The sequence below is a fragment of the Vespa crabro genome, chromosome 7, assembly GCF_910589235.1.
Source record: "Vespa crabro chromosome 7, iyVesCrab1.2, whole genome shotgun sequence".
NCBI lineage: Eukaryota > Metazoa > Arthropoda > Insecta > Hymenoptera > Vespidae > Vespa > Vespa crabro.
Genome location: NC_060961.1, coordinates 5,527,273 through 5,550,913, shown reverse-complemented (window position 1 = coordinate 5,550,913; position 23,641 = coordinate 5,527,273). Strand labels below are relative to the sequence as shown.

The window sequence follows — 23,641 nt, the reverse complement described above, 5'->3', positions numbered from 1 at the left end:
AAGGATAAATTTATTACAAAAGTATTTATCATAAATGAAATTAAGATATAATATATCTATAAAATAAGAATAAAGAAGATCTTTGTATTTTCTTTTTTATTACATATATAAAGATATATTTATTACATTTTAGGAAAAAGAGATAACAATTAATACAATTACAGTAAAATTTCAAATATACTGTAAGTTTTAACTTATTGATCGTCTAGCCTATAATTTGTAATAACTTACATATTTATAACTACATTTGCACTATTTTTTTTACTTCCTGTACCAATCTTGTGTTGTTCTCATTCTCTTAATTTTTTTCTGCAATTGCAGAATTCCATATAACAATGCTTCAGCTGTAGGGGGACAACCTAATAAAAATTCATAAATTTAATTTAGTAAACATATTAGTATATATATTTAATATATAATTATATAAAGTGATACATTCATGACTTTACTCATAACTATTCAGTGAAATCTTACCAGGTACATATATGTCCACAGGAATGATTCTATCGCATCCCCTGACTACAGAGTAACTGTAATGATAATATCCACCTCCATTCGCACAGCTACCCATTGAAATCACCCATCTTGGTTCTGCCATTTGATCATAGATTTTTCTTAAGGCAGGTGCCATTTTATTGGTTAGTGTACCAGCAACTATTATGACATCAGATTGTCTAGGTGATGCTCTGAAGACAACACCAAATCTGTCCATATCATAGCGAGGTGCTGCAATATGCATCATTTCTACGGCACAACATGCTAAACCAAATGTCATTGGCCATATTGAATTTTTGCGGCCCCAATTTAAGAGATCATCTACTCGAGCTAAAGCATATTCAATTGAGTTACTGGTATTTTGGAAAGGACTGTATGGCTCCTTTTTTGGCTTTTCTGGTAGTGGTATATCATGTTTTTGAACTATACTACTCATTTGTTTAACCAAATTTCCTGGAACAGCAGGATATACCAAAGCAGCTCCATTATTACGAGCAAGGGACAGCAGTCCCTGCTGTAAATTTTCTAGAAAAAAAATTATCGTTGTTAATAAATATAGATAACAAAAGAACATATTTTCTATTGGATGAGTTAATAACACATAAATGAATTTTTCAAAGCGTAAAAAAAATAATATGTAAATAATAATATTAATGATTCTTTAATGTTATTATTCAATTATAACATCTGGTTCAAAAATCGGTAAGTTTATTTGTAAAAATAGACCAACGATGTTGCAAAATACTGTTGTAATTTATGTATAGATCTTTACAAATACATGACAGCAATTTCTACTTTTGTATATGAAGATATATATGTAACACGGTTACAATTTTAACTACAGATGCACTGAAACGTCTCGGACGAAAAAAATTTCGTTTATTTGATCCGGATCATTTTATAAAATAACCAAAGAAAAATAATATTGCGAAAAATATTTGATATATCTTCGAATCTTGTATAAATAAAAATGTATCGTGTGAAAACAATACTAAAAACAGGTTATTACGCAAAACTCACGATTCAAAACTAAAGAGCGAATCATACTTATGACCCTCACCACCTCACGAAGTCGTCTGCTACAATTGATATTTCCAGGCAACTAGATACTGAAATGTTGCGCCAACTACCGGCAAATCTTAGAATTAGCTGCATCGCTTGTAAGCAAGTTCAAGTGAGACAGACCGGTTAAAGTTCTTTCTAGTCGTATTAAGGCTGTTCATTAGCATCGTTTTTTTTATGGCTTACGTCGATAATGAGTCTAGAGAAAATTGTGATATTAGTCGCAAATTTGCATACTTTATATTCTTGAATTTTATTCTATTGAATTCTATTATATTCAATCTATTTATTTATGGAAGTATGACTAGCAAACATAAAACGTAAGTATTTCATTGTTTAGATAAAAAGATCTTGAAAAAGTCTTTAAATATGCAGCCATTCGCTCGATAATACTTGCGTTATAATATTTACAATTAAACTTTGCAAATATTAACGACCCAGGTCTCACCACGTGGAGGTTGCTGCATTTGGAGACCCACGGGCTAACGGTGACTCTACTCTAAAATCCGCGTTCCGCGATATCGATCCGCAATACCTTTCCGCTTCAATGCAATAGCTTCTTAACTAACAGGGTATGCGTAGCTTAGCTACTACACACCTCTTACAGATAGCTCCACCATTTGCACCGTCTGCTTCAGACATAACGAATTATTAAGCACATCTGAATTCGTGCTTTCCGAATTTCGAACAAACAAAGCGCACTCCTTAGAAATACCAATCGCGTCGCGACACTCACGTGTGTGTTATAATTACGTAGATTCTACTGTTAAGCCGAAATTCGCGAAGTACCCCCATCGAGATTTTGAAAAAATCAAACGAAGTCCACGGTAGGACCTTTAATCGCGCCAGAACACCCACGCGAGTGTTAGAAAAACGGTGATTCTACTCTACATTTCGCGTTTTCGATTCGAACAATCAAACGTAATATAATCGCGCCCGAGAACACCCACGCCTGTGCCCGCCGACACGCGCGCCAGTGTTCTTCCTATCCTTCCCGTATTCGCGTAAAAATCGATGATGAATCCTGCCATGCGATGTATCATCCGGCCGCTGATGAACTTATCCCACGATGACCTATACTGTAAAAGAAAAAGATAAAGAGGAAATAAAAAACAAACAAATATATAAAACAAAATAATATATATATACATATATAAAATACAAATAGAAAATAAATATATATAAATAGATAAAAGACCTAGAAAAAGAAACAAAAAGAGAAGCAGCATGCACAATCTCATGGATCCTACCTAAAGCTTGTAAATTATATTTAATAAAAATAGATTAAAAACATAATCAAAAACATAATCAAAAACATAATCAAAAATATAATTAAAAACATCATAAAAACATAAATACATAATTAGAAAGGAACGACATAAATAAATATTAAGAATACGTAATTAAAAGGAAATAACATATTAATAACATAATTGAAAACATAATTAAAAATAAAAAATATGAGATAGAAACGAGAGCCGGAGAAAGAAAAGGGAGCTCTAGACAGAGAAAAATACAGAAAGCCCCAAGAAAATAAGACAAGAGAAACAGCTTTATATGATGCTGAGACAGCAACCCGCACAGAAGCCCTCGCCCACAGGCCCCACCCATGGGTCCCACCCGAAATACACAAAGGATAATTAATGAAAGTAAATAAGAATAAATAGAAATAACAGCAGACAAAAAAGTCTGATAGAAAAATTTCCTTTTCGTTTGTCTAAGAAATTATTGTGCAATATATTTCTGTTAAATTTCTTCTTTTGAGGTATTATTAGCTATATAAAATGAAAATATGTTAATGTTTAGTTGGAATTAGTTTGAAAAGGTACTGGAAATGTAATACAATATGCAGCCATTCGCTCGGTAATACTTGCATTTAAAAATTTACAATTACAATTTGCAAGTATTAACGATCCAGGTCTCACCACGTGGAGGTTGCTGCATGTGGAGACCCACGAGCTAACGGTGACTCTACTTTACTCTAAAATCCGCGTTTCACGATACCGATCCCTTATGCCTTCCGCTTCGGATATTTAGGGCGACTTAGCTAACAGGAGGTATATAGCCTCAGCTACAGAGACCCCACTTACAGAGAGCTTTACCGTTCAACACCCTCGCCTCGGGCATAACGGATTATTAAGCACATCTGAATTCGTGCTTCCGAATTTCGAACAATCAAAGCGTATTAATCGCGTTCGCGACACTCACGTGTGTTATAATTACGTAGCTTCTACTGTTCTATCCAAATTCGCGATGTAATCTAATCGAAATGTCGAAGAAATAAAACGAAGTTCCCGGTAGGACTTTCAATCGCGCAAGCGAACACTCACGTGAGTGTTAGAAAAACGGTGACTCTAAGTTGAAATCCGAAGCGCACTTCGAATTTCAACACTAAAACGAAGTCCATGATAGGACTTTTAATCGCGCCCGGACACCCACGCAAGTGTTCGGAAAACGGTGACTCTACTCTAAATAAACTAATCGAATATTCGAGCAAACGAAACGAAGTCCCCGGTAGGACTTTTAATCGCGCACGCGAACACTCACGTGAGTGTTAGAATAACGGTGACTCTAAGTTGAAATCCAAAGTGACATATGTTAACCGGTATTTAGACTTTCCATGATATTTGTCGAGATTTCCGCCCCGTTACCAAATATGAGGATTATCATAACATCGGTTAGCTATGTACAGCACTACAAGGTAAACCGTTCGCGCACCCCGAATTTCAACACTAAAACGAAGTCCATGATAGGACTTTTAATCGCGCCCGGACACCCACGCAAGTGTTCGGAAAACGGTGACTCTACTCTAAAAAAAACGCGTTCGCGAGGTAATCTAATCGAATATTCGAGCAAATAAAAACGAAGTCCACGGTAGGACTTTTAAGTCGCGCCCGCTTTCATTCACGTGAGTGTTAGAAAAACGGTGACTTTACTCTAAATTCGCGTTTTCGATACGGACAATCAAACGAAGTTTAATCGCGCCCGTGAACACCCACGCCTGTGCTTGCCGACACGCGTGCGAGTGTTCTCCTATCCTGCCCGTATTCTCGCGTAAAAATCGATGATGAATCCTGCCATGTGATGTATCATCCGGCCGCAGATGATCCTATACCTCGATGATCTATCCTGAAAAAGAAGAAGCTAAGGAAAAAATAAGAAAAAGAAAAAAATATATAAAATAAAACAAAATATATATATAGACTATAAACAGAAAATAAACATAATAAAAATAAGTAAAATAGAAAATAAACATATATAAATAAATAAGAGAGCTGGTGAAAGATGAGAAAATAGAAGCAGCTCTGCACGCTGCTGAAACAACAGTCCACTTCATCTCATGGGTCCTACATAATGCTTAAAAATAAAAATTAATTAAAATATATTAATAACAAAACTAAAAACATAAGAACATAATTAAAAAGAAATAACATAAATAAATATTAAAAAAACATAATTAAAAGGAAATAACATAATTAAATTCTGAAAAGACATAATAAAAAGAAATAACATATTAATAACATAATTAAAAGCATAATTAAAAAATTAATTAAAGAAGGAAAATATGAGTTATAAAAGAGAGCTGCTGAAAGATAAGAAAATAGAAGTAGCTTTGCATGCTGCTGAAACAACAGTCCGCTTCATCTAATGGTTCCTACCTAAAATCTGTAAATCATAATTAATAAGAATATGTTAAAAACATAATTAAAACCATAAAAACATAATTAAAAAGAAATAACATAATAAAAATCTGAAAAGACATAATGAAAAGAAATAACATATTAATAACATAATTAATAACATAATTATATAAGAAAAATATTAGATAGAAAAGAAAGCTGCAGAAAGATAAGAAAATAGAAGCAGTTCTACACGATGCTGAGACAGCAACCCGCAGAGGCCCACACCCATGTCCCCACCCATGGGTCCCACCCGAGACTAATAAATCATAATTAATAATAGTAAATAAGAATGAAAAATATGAAATAGAAAAGAGAGCCCCAAAAAGAGAAGAAAAGAGAAGCAGCTCTATAAGCTGCTGAGAAAGCAACCCGCATAGAGGCCCACACCCATGGGCTCCTCCCATGGGTCCCACCCGAGACTTATAAATCATAATTAATAATAATAAATAAGAACGAAAAATATGAAATAGAAATGGGAGCCCCAAAAAGAGAAGAAATGAGAAGCAGCTCTATAAGATGCTGAGACAGCAATCCGCGCAGCAGCCCACACCCATGGGCTCCTCCCATGGGTTCCACCCGAGATATATATAGAGGATAATTAATGACAGTAAATAGGAAAAAATAGAAATGACAGTAATTATACGAACGATAAAATGCTGAATTTAATTTGATTAAACTTAAGAAAAATAGAAGATTAATTAAAAAGAAATGAAATATTCTGAACACAGATATAAATAAATATTATTCTCTCTGAAAGAAATATTATATTTATTAATCGATAATATATGATAATATATGTACATGTTCTCTATAATGTTGCTAAAAATATCCTATTGTTTAAAAATTAATTAATTATTCCTTCACGTGTTCGCGATCCCACGAATCGGACCTAGCTGAAAAGAAATAAGGAAAGAAAAAAGAATTAGTATATATGTATATTAATTATACGAACGATAAAATTCTAAATTTAATTTGATTAAATTTAAGAAAAATAAACGATTAATATAAATAAATATTATTCTCTCTGAAAGAAATATTATTATATCTATTAATCGATAGTAAATGACAATACATGTATATGATTTTTATAATGTTGCTAAGAATATCTTATTGTTTAAATATTAATTAATTATACTTTACGTATATCATACATTGTTTAAATGTTAAGATAATCCTGTTTATTAATTATTCCTTCCCGTGTTCGCGATCTCACAACTTAGAGCTTGCTGAAAAGAAATATGGAAAATGAAAGAATATGTATATATGTATATTAATTATACGAACGATAAAATTCTGAATTTAATTTAATTAAACTTAAAAGCTAAGAAAAAAAAATATTAATTAAAAAAGCATGAAAAATTCTGAATACTGATCTAAAGAAATATTATATTACTTTTACATTTCATATATATGTGATTTTAATATAGAACTCGATCTTATTAAAATAAAATTAAGAATTGAATTGAACTTTAGAAAAGAAAAAATGTGCAAAATTTATCAATCGACTTTAAAGTAAAATTTGATTTTGTTAAATTAGAATCTTAAATTCAATTAAGTTTTAAAAAAAGGTTAATATTAAAAAGACATAAAATATGAAATAATCTTATTTGCGTACGCGTGGCAATGTGAGAATATTATTTACGGAAAGTTACTTCGTCTCAGTTTTTTAAATTTACACCCCTACACCCATCACCATAAGAGCATTTTGAGTGACAACATGGTAAAATTAAAATACTAACATAGTAAAACTAAGAGTCATTCTCGAAAGTTTCTAGTGAACCTTCGAAAATAACTCAATAGCCTAATAGTTGTCCTCTTGAGCCACATGTTGTCTTCGGCATGTAGACTCTTCTTTGCTTCGTGCCTCAACCTAATCGATTATCACTCTAAAACTGTAGCGACAAAATTTGATTCCAAATTCTAAGATATGAAAGTAAACCCTAATACAACCCTAATGAATCTGAAAACTTATTATTATCCTTTCGAAAGATACTTTTTCGCAGCGTGGGAGAAATTAGATATTAATTATAAAAAAAATTAGAAATTAGATAATAGTATATTAATTGCTGAAAATCCTGAGCTAAAAAATAATTAATTTATCATTTAGGCTTACGGACTACGTCTCTTTGTTTTTTAGCAATCATTCTATTCGATTTTTCTCTTTCAAAACAAATGACTCTATCCAGACTTTTTTGTATCAATTTAAATTGATTAAATATTTAATTAATAATTATTTAAAAATATAAAGCAAACCCTTGGACGTTCCTTCTTACAAACGAATATTTTAATTATTCTAATAAAATCATCCACAGTTTCGTTTGTAATCCAGAGACTATCCATCGCGAGTGTCTTCTTGCTCATTCTTTATTAGAACTTATAAATATCGATTCTTTACTTATTTCCGCGTGAGTAAAATATTTAAAAATGTATTAAAATATTCAAGATCTCAAATCATTATAAACGCGTTTGAGCAAGTAGACCCTATCCTGATCTAATAAATAAATGAAAAAATAAGAAACCATTCACGAGTAAATCTCCGAAAAAATTTACTCGTGGTCACTCAATGCTCTTCTACTAATTAATTACAACCAATCACTCGTGCCAATTCGTACCTTTCGTCCTCATTGACATGATTGAGTGATCGGAGGGACTTAAAAATTCACTTACTACTTAAGAAGTTCTGCGATGGCTCCAAAACACTCTTTCACGGTTTAAGTCGAACATTTAAACTGATCAAGATCCTCTTCAATGATGCACTGACTCTATGACGCGATGAATATTTTTTAACGAACGGTCACTGAATTTACTTCGCGAAACTATACTATCTTTTATAAATAAACAGTCTGTGCGACTGTTGAAAAAACCAAACGCTTTGCGAGCAAACACTGACTCTAACGATTGCATTGCACGCAATCGATGCAAATACACTTTTTTAAATCGCGAAATCCGAACGAAAAAATATTACTTGACGATATTCTTATTTCAGCAATACAAATATTCGATTAAATCATTGTTTCCCGTGGGATTACAATGATGTTCTGAAACAAAAAAATAAAATCAAAATTATTACTATCACTGTTACAATAAGAAATTGTATAAATTATTGAAGAAACAGGTAGGTAAGTATAAAAATATAAAAACGATATAAAAATATATTTACCTTAAATATTCCTTGATAGTTGTAGCAAAGATATTCTAAGAGACTTTCGATATTTACTTATTCAAAGGACAAAGGAGGGTTGATACGGTAATCGTCTAAAACAATAAAAATATAGTATATATTAATAAAAAGAAGAGGCCAACTACCGCGAGATTAAAATTTTTAAGTATTGGAATTTTATTTTAAAATTATTTTTAGTTTCTTGCGCGTTTCTTTCTTTATAATTTTTTAATGAATTTACTATTGTTTAAATTTTAGTTTATTGTACTATGTGCACATTAAACACTGTTTAAATTATTATAAAATTACCGAAATTATTAATTTGTAAGTTCACGCGATTAAAAACAGAGAGTATCGATGTGCACTGGTCGGAGGGTAAAAGACAACTAACTTGCCAATTGTTAAAGTTAATGAATGGAACGTTTATGTTTATTTAACACAAGGCCAACAACTGCGAGTTTAAAATTTTTAAGTATTGGAATTTTATTTTAAAATTATTTTTAGTTTCATGCGCGTTTCTTTCTTTATAATTTTTTAATGAATTTACTATTGTTTAAATTTTAGTTTATTGTACTATGTGCACATTAAACACTCTTTAAATTATTATAAAATTACCGAAATTATTAATTTGTAAGTTCACGCGATTAAAAACAGAGAGTATCGATGTGCACTGGTCGGAGGACAAAAGACAACTAACTCGGGAATCGTCAAAGTTAATCAAAGGAACGTTTATGTTTATATTGCACAAGGCCAACAACTGCGAGTTAAAAATTTTTAAGTAATGGAATTTTATTTTAAATTTACTTTAAGTTTTTCTGGCGTTTTACTCTTCGTAATGTTTAAACGAATATAGTATTGTTTAAATATTAGTTTATTGTAATACGTGTACATTAAATATTGTTTAAATAATTACAAAATTACCGAAATTATTAATTTCTAAGTTCACGCGATTAAAAACAGAGAGTATCGATGTGCACTAGTCGGAGGACAAAAGACAACTAACTCGCGAATTGTCAAAGTTAATCAAAGGAACGTTTATGTTTATATTGCACAAGGCCAACAACTGCGAGTTAAAAATTTTTAAGTAATGGAATTTTATTTTAAATTTACTTTAAGTTTTTCTGGCGTTTTACTCTTCGTAATGTTTAAACGAATATAGTATTGTTTAAATATTAGTTTATTGTAATACGTGTACATTAAATATTGTTTAAATAATTACAAAATTACCGAAATTATTAATTTCTAAGTTCACGCGATTAAAAACAGAGAGTATCGATGTGCACTGGTCGGAGGACAAAAGACAACTAACTCGCGAATTGTCAAAGTTAATCAAAGGAACGTTTATGTTTATATTGCACAAGGCCAACAGCTGCGAGTTTAAAATTTTTAAGTATTGGAATTTTATTTTTAAATTATTTTTAGTTTCTTGCGGGTTTCTTTCTTTATAATTTTTTAATGAATCTACTATTGTTTAAATATTAGTTTATTGTACTATGTGCACATTAAACACTGTTTAAATTATTATAAAATTACCGAAATTATTAATTTTTATGTTTTCGCGTTTAGAAAGGTGAGAGTTTCGATGTGCACCTTTCGGGGTGTAAGAGAAAACTAACTCTGAAATTCTTAAAGTGAAGAAGATGCGCGTTTATGTTTACATTACACAAGGCCATCTAATCCGAGATCAAAATTTTAAAGTATCCGAATTTGAAATTAAAATTATTTTTAGTTTTTCCCGTATTACCTTTTTTTTATTGTTTAAACGAATCTACTATTGTTTAAATATTATCACATTGTATTCCAATTAGTGGTCGTTAAAATAATTGGAAAATTATCAAAAGTACTAATTTTTAAGTTTTCTAGTTTAGAAAAAGACAGTTTCGATGTGCCCTCGTCGAAGTACAAAAGAAAATTAACTCCGTAATCGTGAATGTTAATCGAATTTCGTTTATGTTGATATTACACTTGGCCGATATTAAACGACCTCGAGATAAAAATTTTTAAGTATTGATAAATTAAAATAAAATTATTTGATATTAATATCATTTTCCGAGCTATGTGATGTTAGTTTATATTAGTTAATATTAGTTAATAGTTAGTTAATATTAGTTTATAATACTTTTGAAGCTTTTTTTTTCTTGAAATCTTGAAAAGATATAGATGAACAAGGTTTCATCTTAAATATGATGCTTTAAGCGGGGATATTACTTTTTCAAATTTTTTCATAAGCTTTATTTTTATGCATAAACTGTTGTCGAAAGAACATCATTTTCTGACATGATTTTTTTCAAAGAAAATTTTTTCAATGTTTTAGTGCCATTGTGATATAATTTTACAAAAACTTATACATCGATACGATAGGTGTATAGTGGGTTCAATGTTTCCTTATTATGCTTATAGTTTATATTTTTTAATTAAAGTTACATACGCTACGAGTGAAAGGTGATTAACAGTGTTGATTCTGAATGTAATTTTTTATTCCAACAAATACTATAATTAAACAATTAACATATGGATGTTACATACAGGATATGGTTAATAAGATTTCGAGTTAATTCTTTATAGAATATTTTTTATTTGCTCGGTTCCTGTTTTATACAAAACATCTAACAAACACAGATGCTTGTCGCCGAAGTGCTTTTAAAGTTTTAAAGTCTGTCTTTTACGGAAGCAACTAATCTATCGACTTTGCGTCTATCGAACGAATCTTTTGCCACTTTTCTCGTTGGATATGCTAAAAAGATAACGCGCTCTTCGGTTGTATTTGTGTATATATGTAATGTGTATATATGTATTTTTGTATATATGTGATGTTCATGTGACCGTTTTCCATTGTATTAGTATGTATATGTTCGTGGATATGAGTGTGAATGTGTTTGTATGTATATGTTTTTAAATGATGCACTCGATCCTTTTTCGATCTTAATCGTCGATCTTAAATAATAATCATAAAAGAACGTTCAATTAAACATTTTCGCGCTACGTAAAATTAAATGATTTTTTTGTAATCAAAGGTCGCGTCAGGGAATCAGGGACGTAGAGGATCAGTGAGGAATGGCGAGATTGGAATGCGTTGCTAGGCCATATAGAATCAATCTCATAAATTTATGATATCTTCTTTCTTCATCGTCGTAGCAATTCAATTATATACAAATAGAATCGACCCTGAAATTCGTCGCATTATAAAATCGATGCATTCAAAGAAAAAGAAAAAAAAAAGAAAAATTATTATCATAATCTTCATCAAGCAAGAAATTGTCAATGTCAACATAAATGAAAATAAAAGCATTTCGATTTTGTTGCTCGCGCCATAGTGCGTTGCGAGGGAATGCGCCAGCGGTTTTTTTTTCTTTCTTTTTTTTTTTCCTTCGAAAAATTTGCGGGAAACAAAAGTAGACGCTCACGTACTACGTACAGTGCGACATGCAGCACGTTTACATCTCTCTTTTTTTTTTTTTCTTTTCTTTTATTTTTCTTAACTTCTCATACCTGTGTGCATCATATATAGCTTTCTGTTAGAAACTTACTTGGCGAGAACGCTCGTTGTACGGTTAACCCGTCAACGTCTATTTAACAATAAGTAACAACTTATATTTCAGCAACAATAACAATTTCACCTTCGGTGATCTCCCAATCGGAATTTCGCTACCAACGTGTCAGCTATCTTGCGTGTACTTTACAAATATCTAAATGTTATATATATATATATATATATATATATATATATATATATATAAATATATATTAAGTCTATCATAAGTATTCCACAATTTCGTGGTCGTAAACGGCTTCTTCGTAACGTGTCGCTCCTGATAGGCGCGTTTTTGATTTTTTTTTATGCGTTTATATTTTTTCTCTCTTCTTTTTATTTATTTTTTCAAATAGGAATCAAATTTATTCATACGAAAAGAAAAATGGAAAATCATTGATTAAAATACGAGCCATTGTATTTTTCCTGGAGAGAAGGGATAACGTGTTCACGTTACAAAGAAGCCGAAAAAGTTTATTAATCGCTGGTGAACTTACGGCAAAAATGACGGCACTAGCAGGACGTTTACAGCTCAACGAGATACTTCTCTCTATTAACTTTGCAAAGGGACTATGATCTATGGTTAAAACGTGATTCCTCTAGGAATGGTATGTGGTGTAGGGTTAAATTTTCTATGGACGTTTCTACCGGAACGATGTTCCGTAATCTCGTGCAGACTCATTATTTTGTGCGACGTTCCTTTGTTCCATACTCGTATACGTTATTCTCTCTTTCTTTCTCTCTTTTTGCATCTTTCCTTCCATCTTGTCATTTTTTATACCAATCACCATCATAACCGTGAAAACGATATTCTCTCGAGAATCCGTCTGCGTTTTGTACAATGACACAAAAAAATGCCTTATCTCTTTTTATCTCTTCCTCTCTCTCCCTGTCTCTCTCTCTCTCTCTCTCTCTCTCTCTCTCTCTCTCTCTCTCTCTCTCTCTTTCTCTCTTTCTTTCTTTTTCTATCATTTTTCCCTTACGTATCGCGATCGCGTACACGAATAATTCTACTTAGCGGAAAAACAAAATTCGAAGTTTCCGAAGCGTGTTCTCTAATGATTCATTCTGCGCATCTCCATGGCCGCAATGTCGTCCACAGATATAAGCTTCTCTATGGGAATGCAAGATAGTTCACCGCCGACGCATGACTGAGGTTGCTGCCATCTAGCTTCCCTCTCTGCTTCCTTCGCTTTAAGTTCGGCCTCTCTCGCCCTTCGTTCTTTTAATTTTAACGAGAATATAGCGACCGAGCGTGCTCTCTTCATAAGACTCTGTTTTACTCTCGTTTTTTTTGCTTCGCGATCCTCCCTACTTGGTTTCTCTTCCTCTTGACTCGAAATCGTCTTGCTCGAATCTGACAGACCACCAACACCCGAATCCTTTTCCTTTTCGGGTACGTAAGCTTGTCGATCACGGTGCTCGTGCGTTGTTTCTCTCTGTTGATGATGCTGATAATGTTGCTGCTTCTCTGCCTTCTCTCGTTCCCTTTCCTTCTCCGGTGAAAAACGGAATTTTGGATTTCTGTGAGTTATCACCCATGGCGGAGCAGACCTTAACGATGATAAATAAATAAAGATTTATCAGTCTCATCGTTAACGAAGATTAATACTTTTAATAATATATAATTATTTAATATATAATATGTACTTTAACAGATCACTATCCGAGGACGAAGCCAGATCTTTTGAAACAATGCAATCGGTGGATCTATGGAGAGTTAATTCTTCGGCAGTTCCGGTTACGGAACCAACTGCACTGATCTCAGAATCGCTCGATTTTCGTCCACCTGGTTCCAAGACTAATTTGCGTACCCAATCGACACCCCCGTGAGGACCGATTGTCAAGTGATGACCATAATGATCTCCCGTGTTCGATGATTCTGGTTCGTTGCTTAACCACTCTCTCGATCGTCGGCCTATAAGAACGAATGACATTAAATAATATGATTAATTCGATTTGCGAAAGGATTTTAAAGATATTGAGATTTAGGGAGTGTTCGAACCTCTTTCTCCTCCAGGTATGGAGCATCTTGGTGTATTATGAATGTCTCGATTACTGCCAATATTATTTTCAGAAAGGAAGGAATTGCTGATCTCGCTGCTACTTCCAATACTACCGGGTGACTCAGCCGTAAGCGATGTCTCCGCGATTCTTGGTATCGATGCGGCACTTGGAGTTGATGGTCTGCTCGGTGTTTGGGTCGTCGATGCTAAAGTAGGACTATCTGGTTGGCTGGACATCGAAGCGTCTCCGGTACGTTCGCTCAACAGATGTGGCTCTTCGCTCTCTCCGTCTGCTGGACTCACCACGAATCTCCCTGAGTTCGAGCAAGATTAATAGCTGATAGGAGAAGGTCCAGGACAAATGGGAGATCCCATCGTCGTTTAGCTTTGACCTTCTCATACATATACGAGAGACATCTCTTCATGAACATGAACATGAATATATTTACCTATGACTGTAGAAGGTTGTTGTTCCGGTGATGGTGTCGAGGACAATCTTCTCACTGCCTCCCTTCTCAAAAATTCAACTTTGGCCATTTCCGTAGCAACCCAATGTGGTATATCCGGTATAGCACAGGTTATAATAAATCTGATTGCTAGCATAATGTGTTCCAATGCGACTATTAGTAAAATTGTTTGCGTCGCAGACATCTCTGGAAACATTCGTTGTACCTGTCCGCTTCGACTGATTAATGCGCAATTAACTAAAATCGCGACGAATCCCATAGCTTCCATAGCGTTCTACAGTAAAAGTATACATATATCGTGGGTATGAAACACATTTGAAAATTATTGATGAGATGAGTGCACTCGTAGGAAGGATGACGATCGATTTACCTGCCAAGTGCCGATATTTGATACCCTACGTCCGAAGGGTCGTTGGAGAACGTAACATAACTTAAATGCATCTCCTCGTAATTCGATCAGATTACCAAGTAACGCAGCAACGGCAGCTAAAGGAAACGCTGACGAGAAGAGACATACATATCCTAATTGCGAGAGCATTTCTAAATGTTCCGAGAATGCTCGATCGTACTGAAATTAAAATGTAATTTTTTAGATAAATGTTTATTAGCAATAAAATAACAAATCATATTTTCGTTATAGCAATATCTTCTATTTTGTGTGATTTTTTTTTCTATTCATCTATCGCATGCTCTTTCTGCGTGTAATTTGCGTTCTATTATTGGGCATGCATGATACAAGTTAAATCGTAATAATGGCATTTCTAGAATAACATAATTTGTATAGTCTATATATATATATATATATATATATATATATATATATATGTATATATATATGTATGTATATATTTATATAAGATAGTGTAAGTCTTTATAGCTGATTGGAATGAATTATTCCAAACATATGTGGTGATCTATGTGATTTTTTATGAGCATACAGAAAAATACGTGATTTATTTACTAACGAAAAAAAAAAGAAAAGAAGGAAAGCGATTGGGAGGAAAGTAATGGTTTCTACAGGTTTTAAAATTACAAGGAACTAACGTCCTAACGACTTTCATTACATTTGTACGATATATTAAGGACTTCAATCTTTTCTTTTTGTTTTTGTTTTTTTTTTTTTTATAAAGATCATGCATGCTTGCGTTCGAATCGACGAACGACGATAGTTACTGCAGTTTTCCTTTTCTTGCACGAGTTTTCCGTTAGTGCGTTCTTAGGGGAGATTTGATTAGGTACATCGAAATTATGAAAGAGGGATGAAAAAAGAAAAAAATGGCTAAATCTAAATCAAACCTTCAAAGTAACGTCACTAAGAAGAGAATTAGTGGTGTGTCCTACTCTGTAGAGAGAACTCTCCAACTCAGCTTGGCTAACGTTCCTCGGTTGCTTCGTCTTTCCCGTTTCTGTTCGTTCATCCTTCTCATCGGAATTCTTCGTTTTCTCGTCGTCCTCCTCGTTACCAGGTGGTAATCTCGCTTCGCTTGGACTCAGAGCACCAAAAAGCTCAAAACTCAGTTGCGCTAGACGCAGTTGCTCTACCAAATATGGTATTGCGGATTCTTTAAGATTTCCAATCACTTGCCGTGCTATCAGTAACGCGGCCAGTTGCTAAAAAAAAAAGAATCAAATTTTTTCGCTAGTGATTCAATTTTTTATTTATTTATTTATTTATTTATTTCATTTTTCTTTTCATTTAATTCTTGTCGACGTCTTACATGAATCGCGAATGATTCGATTGTACAATAATGATTTATATACAGGGTGATTTAAAATGGAAACATAATTTTCTGTTTCATATGATTTATCAATGAAGATTAGAAACTGATTGCAGCATATTTTTTCTTTTATATGCTCTTTTGTTAATTATTAATTAAAAAAATTATTATTGAAAAAAATGCTCTTGATATATTTTATACTTCACCCTGTATATTGATTATTATTTATCAAATAAATAGGTAAAATGTGTCGTATGTATAAATTACATTATATTTACAAAAGCAAAAAATCAATATTGAATTTTAATTCTACATCTTTTATATATTAAGGATATAATATCTAAACATTTCTTTCATATCTATCATATCTATATCATATTTTCTATCTTTCATACCTACATACATATGTGCATGACAATATGATACTATCTTACATGGTAATAAATGTCCATTTACAAGGATGAAGAGAGAGATAAAATTTATTTAAATGTGATGAGAAAAAGTGAGAAAGAGTGAGGGTTCCTTACCTCCTTGAGTCTTTCTTGGTCTTGAAGATAGAAGGCGATGTAAAATAACGATAGGAAGGAGTTTACGAACTGAAACTGAAATATATTGTTTCTTCTGTACACTTGCCGTATTTGTGAATAAATTATGTATTTCTTTTACTTTGTTTTTTCCCTTCGTTTTGATGTCACATATATATGTACACGCACGGACATACATAAACGTATTTGTTATACATATGTACATACATACGTATATGCGTACGGCCATATATATAATACACGAGAAACTTTTCCTATATAACAACGTTTCTCAATCATTTTGTCGTGCGGCCCAATACATTTGCTTGCAATGACACAACGGCTCGAATGTTTATAATATAAATACAATTTTTACGAATGTAATAGACCAAAATCATTGGATATTATTTTAAAGATATGGATCCGTTGTTGCGGTATCCTTGCAAACTCGTAAGAACATTCTATGAAAATATTTTAATAGCCTATCATTTTGCGACTCGTCAAAAATTTAACGCGGCCCAATATTAGGCTAAACGATGATCCATAAGTTTGAGAATATCGTTGCTATATAAGATATAAAGTGAAGCGTCGCGTTGAGAAGTGCTATTAGAAAAAAGAAGCGCAAGCAGAGAGCAAATTTCAAGTAGAATTTTCATGCAGCGATAGAGACAGCCACGATAAGACATTTATTTATTTTTCGTAACGAAAATAAAGTGAAGGATCTAATCTTACATTTAAAACGTCCACCTCTAAAATCACTATTCTGTTCTTTTTCTTTTCTTTTTTCTTTTTTTTTTGTTTTTTTTTTTCCTTTTGTAATAGTCGTATCATTCTCACACATCTGATTACACGTGCATTTCTATTATCGCAAAAATGAATATTTAAGATTTAAGACAACAGTCATACGTACCATATGATTTACTTATCATTAGCCATAATATAGTATTAATAATAATGTGCAATGATTTTGTGAAAAGATTATTTTTTTGTTTTTCTTTTTTTTTTTTCTTTTTTTTTTCTTTTGTTACCAAAATATCATTAAGGCAAGACTTTTGAAAACATTTTCATTTGGAATTGATAATCTCGATTGTCCTTTGAGAAAGCACATGATGGAATCATCTCCGATTTAGAGGAGGACAAAATTGACGATACTAATACAACATTCATAATTTGCATTTGGTTGTCAAAATATCTTATTACCAGTGCCACCTTGTAGATCAGATGATTCTCGTACTCGGTGTCTAGTCGATAGTTTTCTGCGTCCAACACACAAAAATCAAAGATACTATCTACCATAAACTATATATAGGCGTTCTCCAAAAGATATATAAAAATAAGGAAAGGTAGTATAATTATACCCGAATAATTTTAGAATTATTTTCAACGATAGTTAGAAGAAGAGTAGATACATATTGGAAGTATATAGATAATTAGAAAAAGAGACTAGCTTTTATGTATCGTCTAGGGATATCGTACGTTCTTGATCGTTCTCTCTAGATAGAAGCTAAGCCGTGAGAAGAGATTTAGAAGTAAATATGCTAGGCTTCTCAGCTAGACGTGCACAAATGTGTATATATATATATATATATATATATATATATATGGTGTATATATATATATACATACATATATATGGTGTATATATATATATATATATATATGGTATATTTAGTACCCGTGGATATAATAATAAAGATTATTGTGAGACAATCGATAAGACGTCGATCGTTCGTAATTCTCGTATGAATCGGCCGCATACGTAACGGAAAGATTAAATTAAAGATACGTAGATTGATACGTTTTTCTCACTTTAATTTTTCTTCATATACATACCCAAGTCGTTCAACCAGACTGCGACTTTGAAGTACGCCTCGTCCATTAAGGCGATTACAACGGCCAATAATACTTTTGGCACGTAACTTAGCCAAAATCCGTAGCCTCCCGCTTCAAGACGTGCGTCCCACCAATCCTAATCGTAGAAAAAATCGTGCCGATTTGTTTCAACGAAATAATCGATAATTACCCTAAATCATTTCTTATAGATTCTTATTGAAGTATTGTGAAAATGTTTCTATCGCGTTCTACCTGTATTTGGAAGCTCAGAATCATGACGACGAAAACGAAAAATAGACAAGCGGCGATGATGGGTACGCTGACAAAATATCGAAAAACATTTCTTCGCCATCTGGGATAAGTTGGTTCTAGTCTTCCCGTGACAGGTGATATTTCTAGAGTACCCTACGAAATTGGATATGTCATTTGATAAATGACGAGCGATAAATTCGTTTCTTGTTATCTTTGATGAATTATTATTATTATTATTATTATTATTACTATTATTATTATTATTATTATTATTATTATTATTATTATTATTATTATTATTATTATTATTATTATTATTATTATTGATCGAAATCTTTACCGTGAAGAGAGGTCTAGGTTCAACCAACAAATCATCTCTTTGATCTAAAGTACCCCATCTATAGGCCAATTCGGCACCTCTTCGTTTCCAAGTTTCTAGATAAACTGTCGCCCAAATTACATTGAAGACTGAGAAAAGCACGTACGCCACATCTTCCACCGCTTGGTTCCTACCGATGATGCCGACCTTAATAAGGATTATATAATTAATGAAGTCAAAGCAACGTGTTCACCCTTCGTCGGATAATGACACTCATAAATATTTTACTTTACTTACAATCATGATAACATCATCATCATAATAACGTGCTTCATTTCTACTTGTTTTAAAGTGTTTGTAAAACAATATATTTACCCAGTATATGACACCCACAGCAGCGGGAACGATTAAAGCGGTGGTGTAATGTCCGAGCCATGCGAAGTACATGCTGATTTTTACCCCAAAATATTTACAGATATCGTCCAATGGTTGGGGACTAAAAAATGCGCGAACCCATGTCTTTCGTAATTGTTCTAATGCCGGTAGTTCATGTAATGGGAAGACCTGTACGTTGGTAATGTATGAAACGTTGAGTTTTTTTAATCAATATTACGTAACAATATATATATATATATATATATATATATATATATATATATAAAAGAAAAAAGATAAAGAAAACACGTTCCCATATTGACCTGTGATATAATGCCTGCCGAGATGCACTTAGGAATAATGGCTTGTCCTTCCACCAATTTTAATCCTGATAAACTGTGAAGATCCTGCGGACCTGCTCTTAACGTATGAAGTAGGTGTAATACCAGGGACTGTCTTTCTTGGGTAGTAAAAAAATGAGCTTCGTCGTCGCTTCCTTTGAAGCAGCTCGCTTCGGAGCCTACGAATTCCTTCAAACCTCCGCCATATTCTTGGCGTAGAGCTTTTGGCAAGTGTACTTCCTCCGCGGCTTTCAACAAACTGCGAGATTTACGATTTCTTTTTTATCGATCAATGTTTCACGTGAGAGACGATTAATCGAGAAGATAAAAGATTCACGTAAGAAATTTTCAAAAGGAATATTTTGGAGAGATCATATATGTATAGATCGTCTAAAGTACTATAAAAGTGTCAGAAAAGAATGGAAGCAAATTCTACTGCATAAGATCCAAGATTAATGTGTCAAGAGAAGTATAGCGCTTCCTTAGAAGTTTCTAATGACTCTGACATTGAGTACAGCAATAAGACAGCTTACTACGTACTTACACGCTAAAAGGTGCCGTTAAGTAAAACCCGTAACTATCTGAAGAGGCATGATGTCTGACGTGTACGACTAGGCCAGGGGTCCCAGCCCGAAGTCGGCCTAAAAGCCACATCAAAGTTTCGTCGCTTGCACCGTTCGGAAACATCATCACGACGTCGCATTTCTATAACATAAAGGAATGTCAAGAACGTATCAGTAATTTTTTCCAGATACTGTCATTCGTTTCGTTATTTATTATTACGGTACATTTAAACGAGATATAACATGATTTCTTTATCGTATAGTCACGATAACTGTAAACGTACGGTTCTAACTTTGATATGGCACATCATTCAAAGCCGCGAATGTTGCCAAAGGTTTATGACTTTTTGCTAGCTTGGCTGTCATTCAAATGCATAGACTACTAGCAGATTTCCTGATATTGTTATATACCTATTAACTACTACATAAAATAATATATCTTTTACTTTACCGTTACGTTGATAAAAACGTGCCGATCGCGTCGATAAGAATGCTCGCATACTCAATCATCGATGCATCCCTGTTTGTTGACACTTCTTTTCATTATGTTTTATATCCCACTTCTTCTCTTATCTATCTCTTATGGTAGATCAACTTCTATGTGCACGCTAAAGTTGTTCACATTCGTGGATAAGGAAGTTTGTTGATATAACACAAAATCAATACGAAGGCGTTCACTTAATAATGAAAACAACCGGACTAGGCATTTCGCGCGAAGCACAGCAACAGCGATGAATAAGGTTGGCTGGCTTAATAGGATAAGGCGGCGCTTCGTATTCATTAGGAAGTTAACGTATACGTAACACGTTTGCGATTATATCGGTTAACTGACAACCGTTAATGCCTTGAACAATGACTCTTCATAATTTATAGAGTATAAATAATGGACGAATACAATTCGTGCTTCTTCCTTTTACGATGCCATATTACGTAATATAATATCCTTTCTATTGTTTTATTTAGTTGTTTAAATATATTGAGTATATTTATCAGAGTATATTATCCGTGTATTTTATTTCGTAAGCTTGCATGAGTTATTGTTAATAAAGAACATAGTATATTTTCATAGTGAGTATAATGGATATTATTAGGAGGAATACGACAACGAGATAACAAGTAGAATATTTGTTACTTTGTTTACGTATATTTTGTGTACGAACCTGAGTGGGTACTTTTTGTATCCATAGGCGGCGGGGGGTCATCAAGTGGCCAGCGCATGGTATCTTACGTCTCAATAAACGTGATGCTAAGAAAGGAAAAAAATATATGAATAAATATTGCAATATATTGGAAGGATTCAAGTGAATTTATTTTTAAATAAAATATATAAGATATATAAAAATAAAGAGAGAGATTTATTGTAACGTTGATGAATACAAATAGACACAGAAACACACACACACACGCGCGCGCGCGTGCACGCAAAAAGACATATACCCGTGCGTGTTGGACGCCTTGACGGTTTTATACTTCCATTAGAGTCAATGTACTCGTTATATTTCTTGTTGCTCGACGAACGACCTCAAAAGATATTCTCTATAAAGTGTTATTTTTTTATTTCGCATGAATAAAACGTGTGTTTTCTTTGGAACCACGGTAGGCTCTTATACGTTATCAATTAGCAAATACCGAGATAAAAGAGAGAAAGGGATAAAAGAAAACAACTTCTCTTTTTTAAGAGCCCCATTCTCGTTGTACAAACGCTGCGAGCCTAAAGATCGAAATTCCTTGAAAAGAGTGTAAAGGCTCGTAGGTTTCTTTGAGAGAGTTCATCATTGTTCGGTGTTTGATTTAAAATGGAATGTGTCAATGTGCATTCAACGACCCTTTCTCAGATTGACGTACACTTTTCATTGTGCAATGTGAATCGCTCTCTTTTGGCTAGGGCACAATGCATTTCACCAGGTGTTATTCACAATGACTATTCATTCGACACATTGTAAAACATATCCACAAGAGTTGAAGGATCGAACTCAAACTTCTCGATAAATGCGTGCGTAGTGTACGCATAATTTATTATTCAAGTGTGAAACAAGAATTAAAATAAAAAAAAAAACAAAAGAGAATGAGAAAAATAGATAGATAGAGATAGAGAGAGAGAGAGAGAGAGAGAGGGAGAGGGAGAGGGAGAGAGAGAGAGAGAGGAAAGAGAATCGACAACGCAAGTTGTTAGAGTGGGGAGTGCGACGATCGAAACACGATGGGGTTGGTGGGTGGTAAGGAAGGGAAGAGGTAGCGCATGCTGGGTGTGCGTGTTTCACATAGAGAATCAAAGTAACGATTCTCAGCCAACAGAAATGATCGTAGAGAATCGAGGATTCACCTGCCTTCGTACATATTAAAATTTTTAAGGTAGAAAAATTGCTACAACGTTCTGTAATATTGAAAAGAGTGAAAGTGCGAATGGTCCTTTTACGATATTCCAATCAGAATTCACATTTAACAGGGTAAATTTGAAAAATAAAAAGAGAAGAAAAAAAATAAAGGCTAAGAAAGATAAAGGTATGTTGATGAATGGGAGAATTGAAATTTGTCAAAACTCACCCTTGTCTAATGTCTCTTTGGCCGCGTGTATGACCTTCCTCCGTCTAAGTCCCTCACCGGCCGGGACACTCGTCATCGTCGATGCACTCGCGTCCTTTTCGGTAGCAGTTGCGTTTTCGGTCGTGCTTCCAGCCTCGTCATCGCTCTTCGGACACTGAGCCGACGTTATACCGCTAGGGGTAGTCGATGTTCCGTGGTGGTCGAGGAGATTGATCGGGGACCCCTCGCCGCCTGGCATAATGTCCCGATTGGACAGGACTGTCGTCCTTAACCGAGAACTCCTGCGCCTGAACTGGACTGATACCCTACCGACTTTACCTTTACCCTACCCAACATAGTTTCCCTCTTTCTCTCTCTCTCTCTCTCTCTCTCTCTCTTTCTCTCTCTCTCTCTCTCTCTCTCTCTCTCTCTCTCTCTCTCGTTTTCTAGTCGCTACCGTCGACGTCGACGACGACGACGTCCTCTTTTGCAAACTTGCGCCATCTGCACGGATGTCGTCGCACTTTCTCCCTCTCCCTCCCCCTCCCACCCTCTTCTTCTATCTCTCTCTCTCTTTCTCTCTCCTTCTATCTCTTTCTATCTATTCTCCTTTGCGATCGATGAATCTCGCCTTTTCCCGTAGGGGGTGGTCTCCACACGACAAGGACGTATACCTCCTTTGAGTTGTTCGTCCCATTCACGGCCAATCCTCGGTACGATGGACTCATACTAGATTTTCATCCTTTCTCTCCATGGACATTTACGTATCTTGTGTGCTATTGGTATATTTC

The 23,641-nt window shown here is 33.7% G+C and overlaps 2 protein-coding genes across 5 annotated transcripts; both read right to left on the bottom strand.

Annotated features, from left to right (window-relative positions):
• Positions 1-79: 79 nt before the first annotated feature.
• On the bottom strand, positions 80-1,664 carry LOC124425659 (NADH-quinone oxidoreductase subunit B-like). The gene is made up of 3 exons (XM_046966280.1): positions 1,516-1,664; positions 475-1,020; positions 80-359 (listed from the first exon to the last, which is right to left on the bottom strand). The coding sequence occupies exons 1-3, from the start codon at positions 1,538-1,540 to the stop codon at positions 262-264; spliced, it is 669 nt and encodes a 222-aa protein (XP_046822236.1). The 5' UTR covers positions 1,541-1,664; the 3' UTR covers positions 80-261.
• Positions 1,665-10,955: 9,291 nt separating this feature from the next.
• Positions 10,956-23,208, bottom strand: LOC124425457 (anoctamin-8). 4 transcript variants are annotated; one of them, XM_046965799.1, is made up of 16 exons: positions 22,872-23,208; positions 21,488-21,573; positions 20,309-20,469; positions 19,747-20,023; positions 19,424-19,612; positions 19,070-19,255; positions 18,730-18,882; positions 18,478-18,613; positions 17,845-17,900; positions 16,648-16,722; positions 15,699-16,013; positions 14,773-14,970; positions 14,385-14,676; positions 13,935-14,228; positions 13,580-13,847; positions 10,956-13,483 (listed from the first exon to the last, which is right to left on the bottom strand). In XM_046965799.1, exons 1-16 carry the CDS (start codon positions 23,107-23,109, stop codon positions 12,985-12,987), a joined length of 3,423 nt encoding a protein of 1,140 aa, XP_046821755.1. In that variant the 5' UTR covers positions 23,110-23,208; the 3' UTR covers positions 10,956-12,984. The 4 variants fall into 4 exon arrangements, with proteins under 4 accessions (XP_046821755.1, XP_046821754.1, XP_046821756.1 ...); XM_046965798.1 differs by having other exon boundaries at positions 13,935-14,249; positions 22,872-23,207; XM_046965800.1 differs by having other exon boundaries at positions 13,935-14,249; positions 15,744-16,013; positions 22,872-23,207.
• Positions 23,209-23,641: the final 433 nt, after the last annotated feature.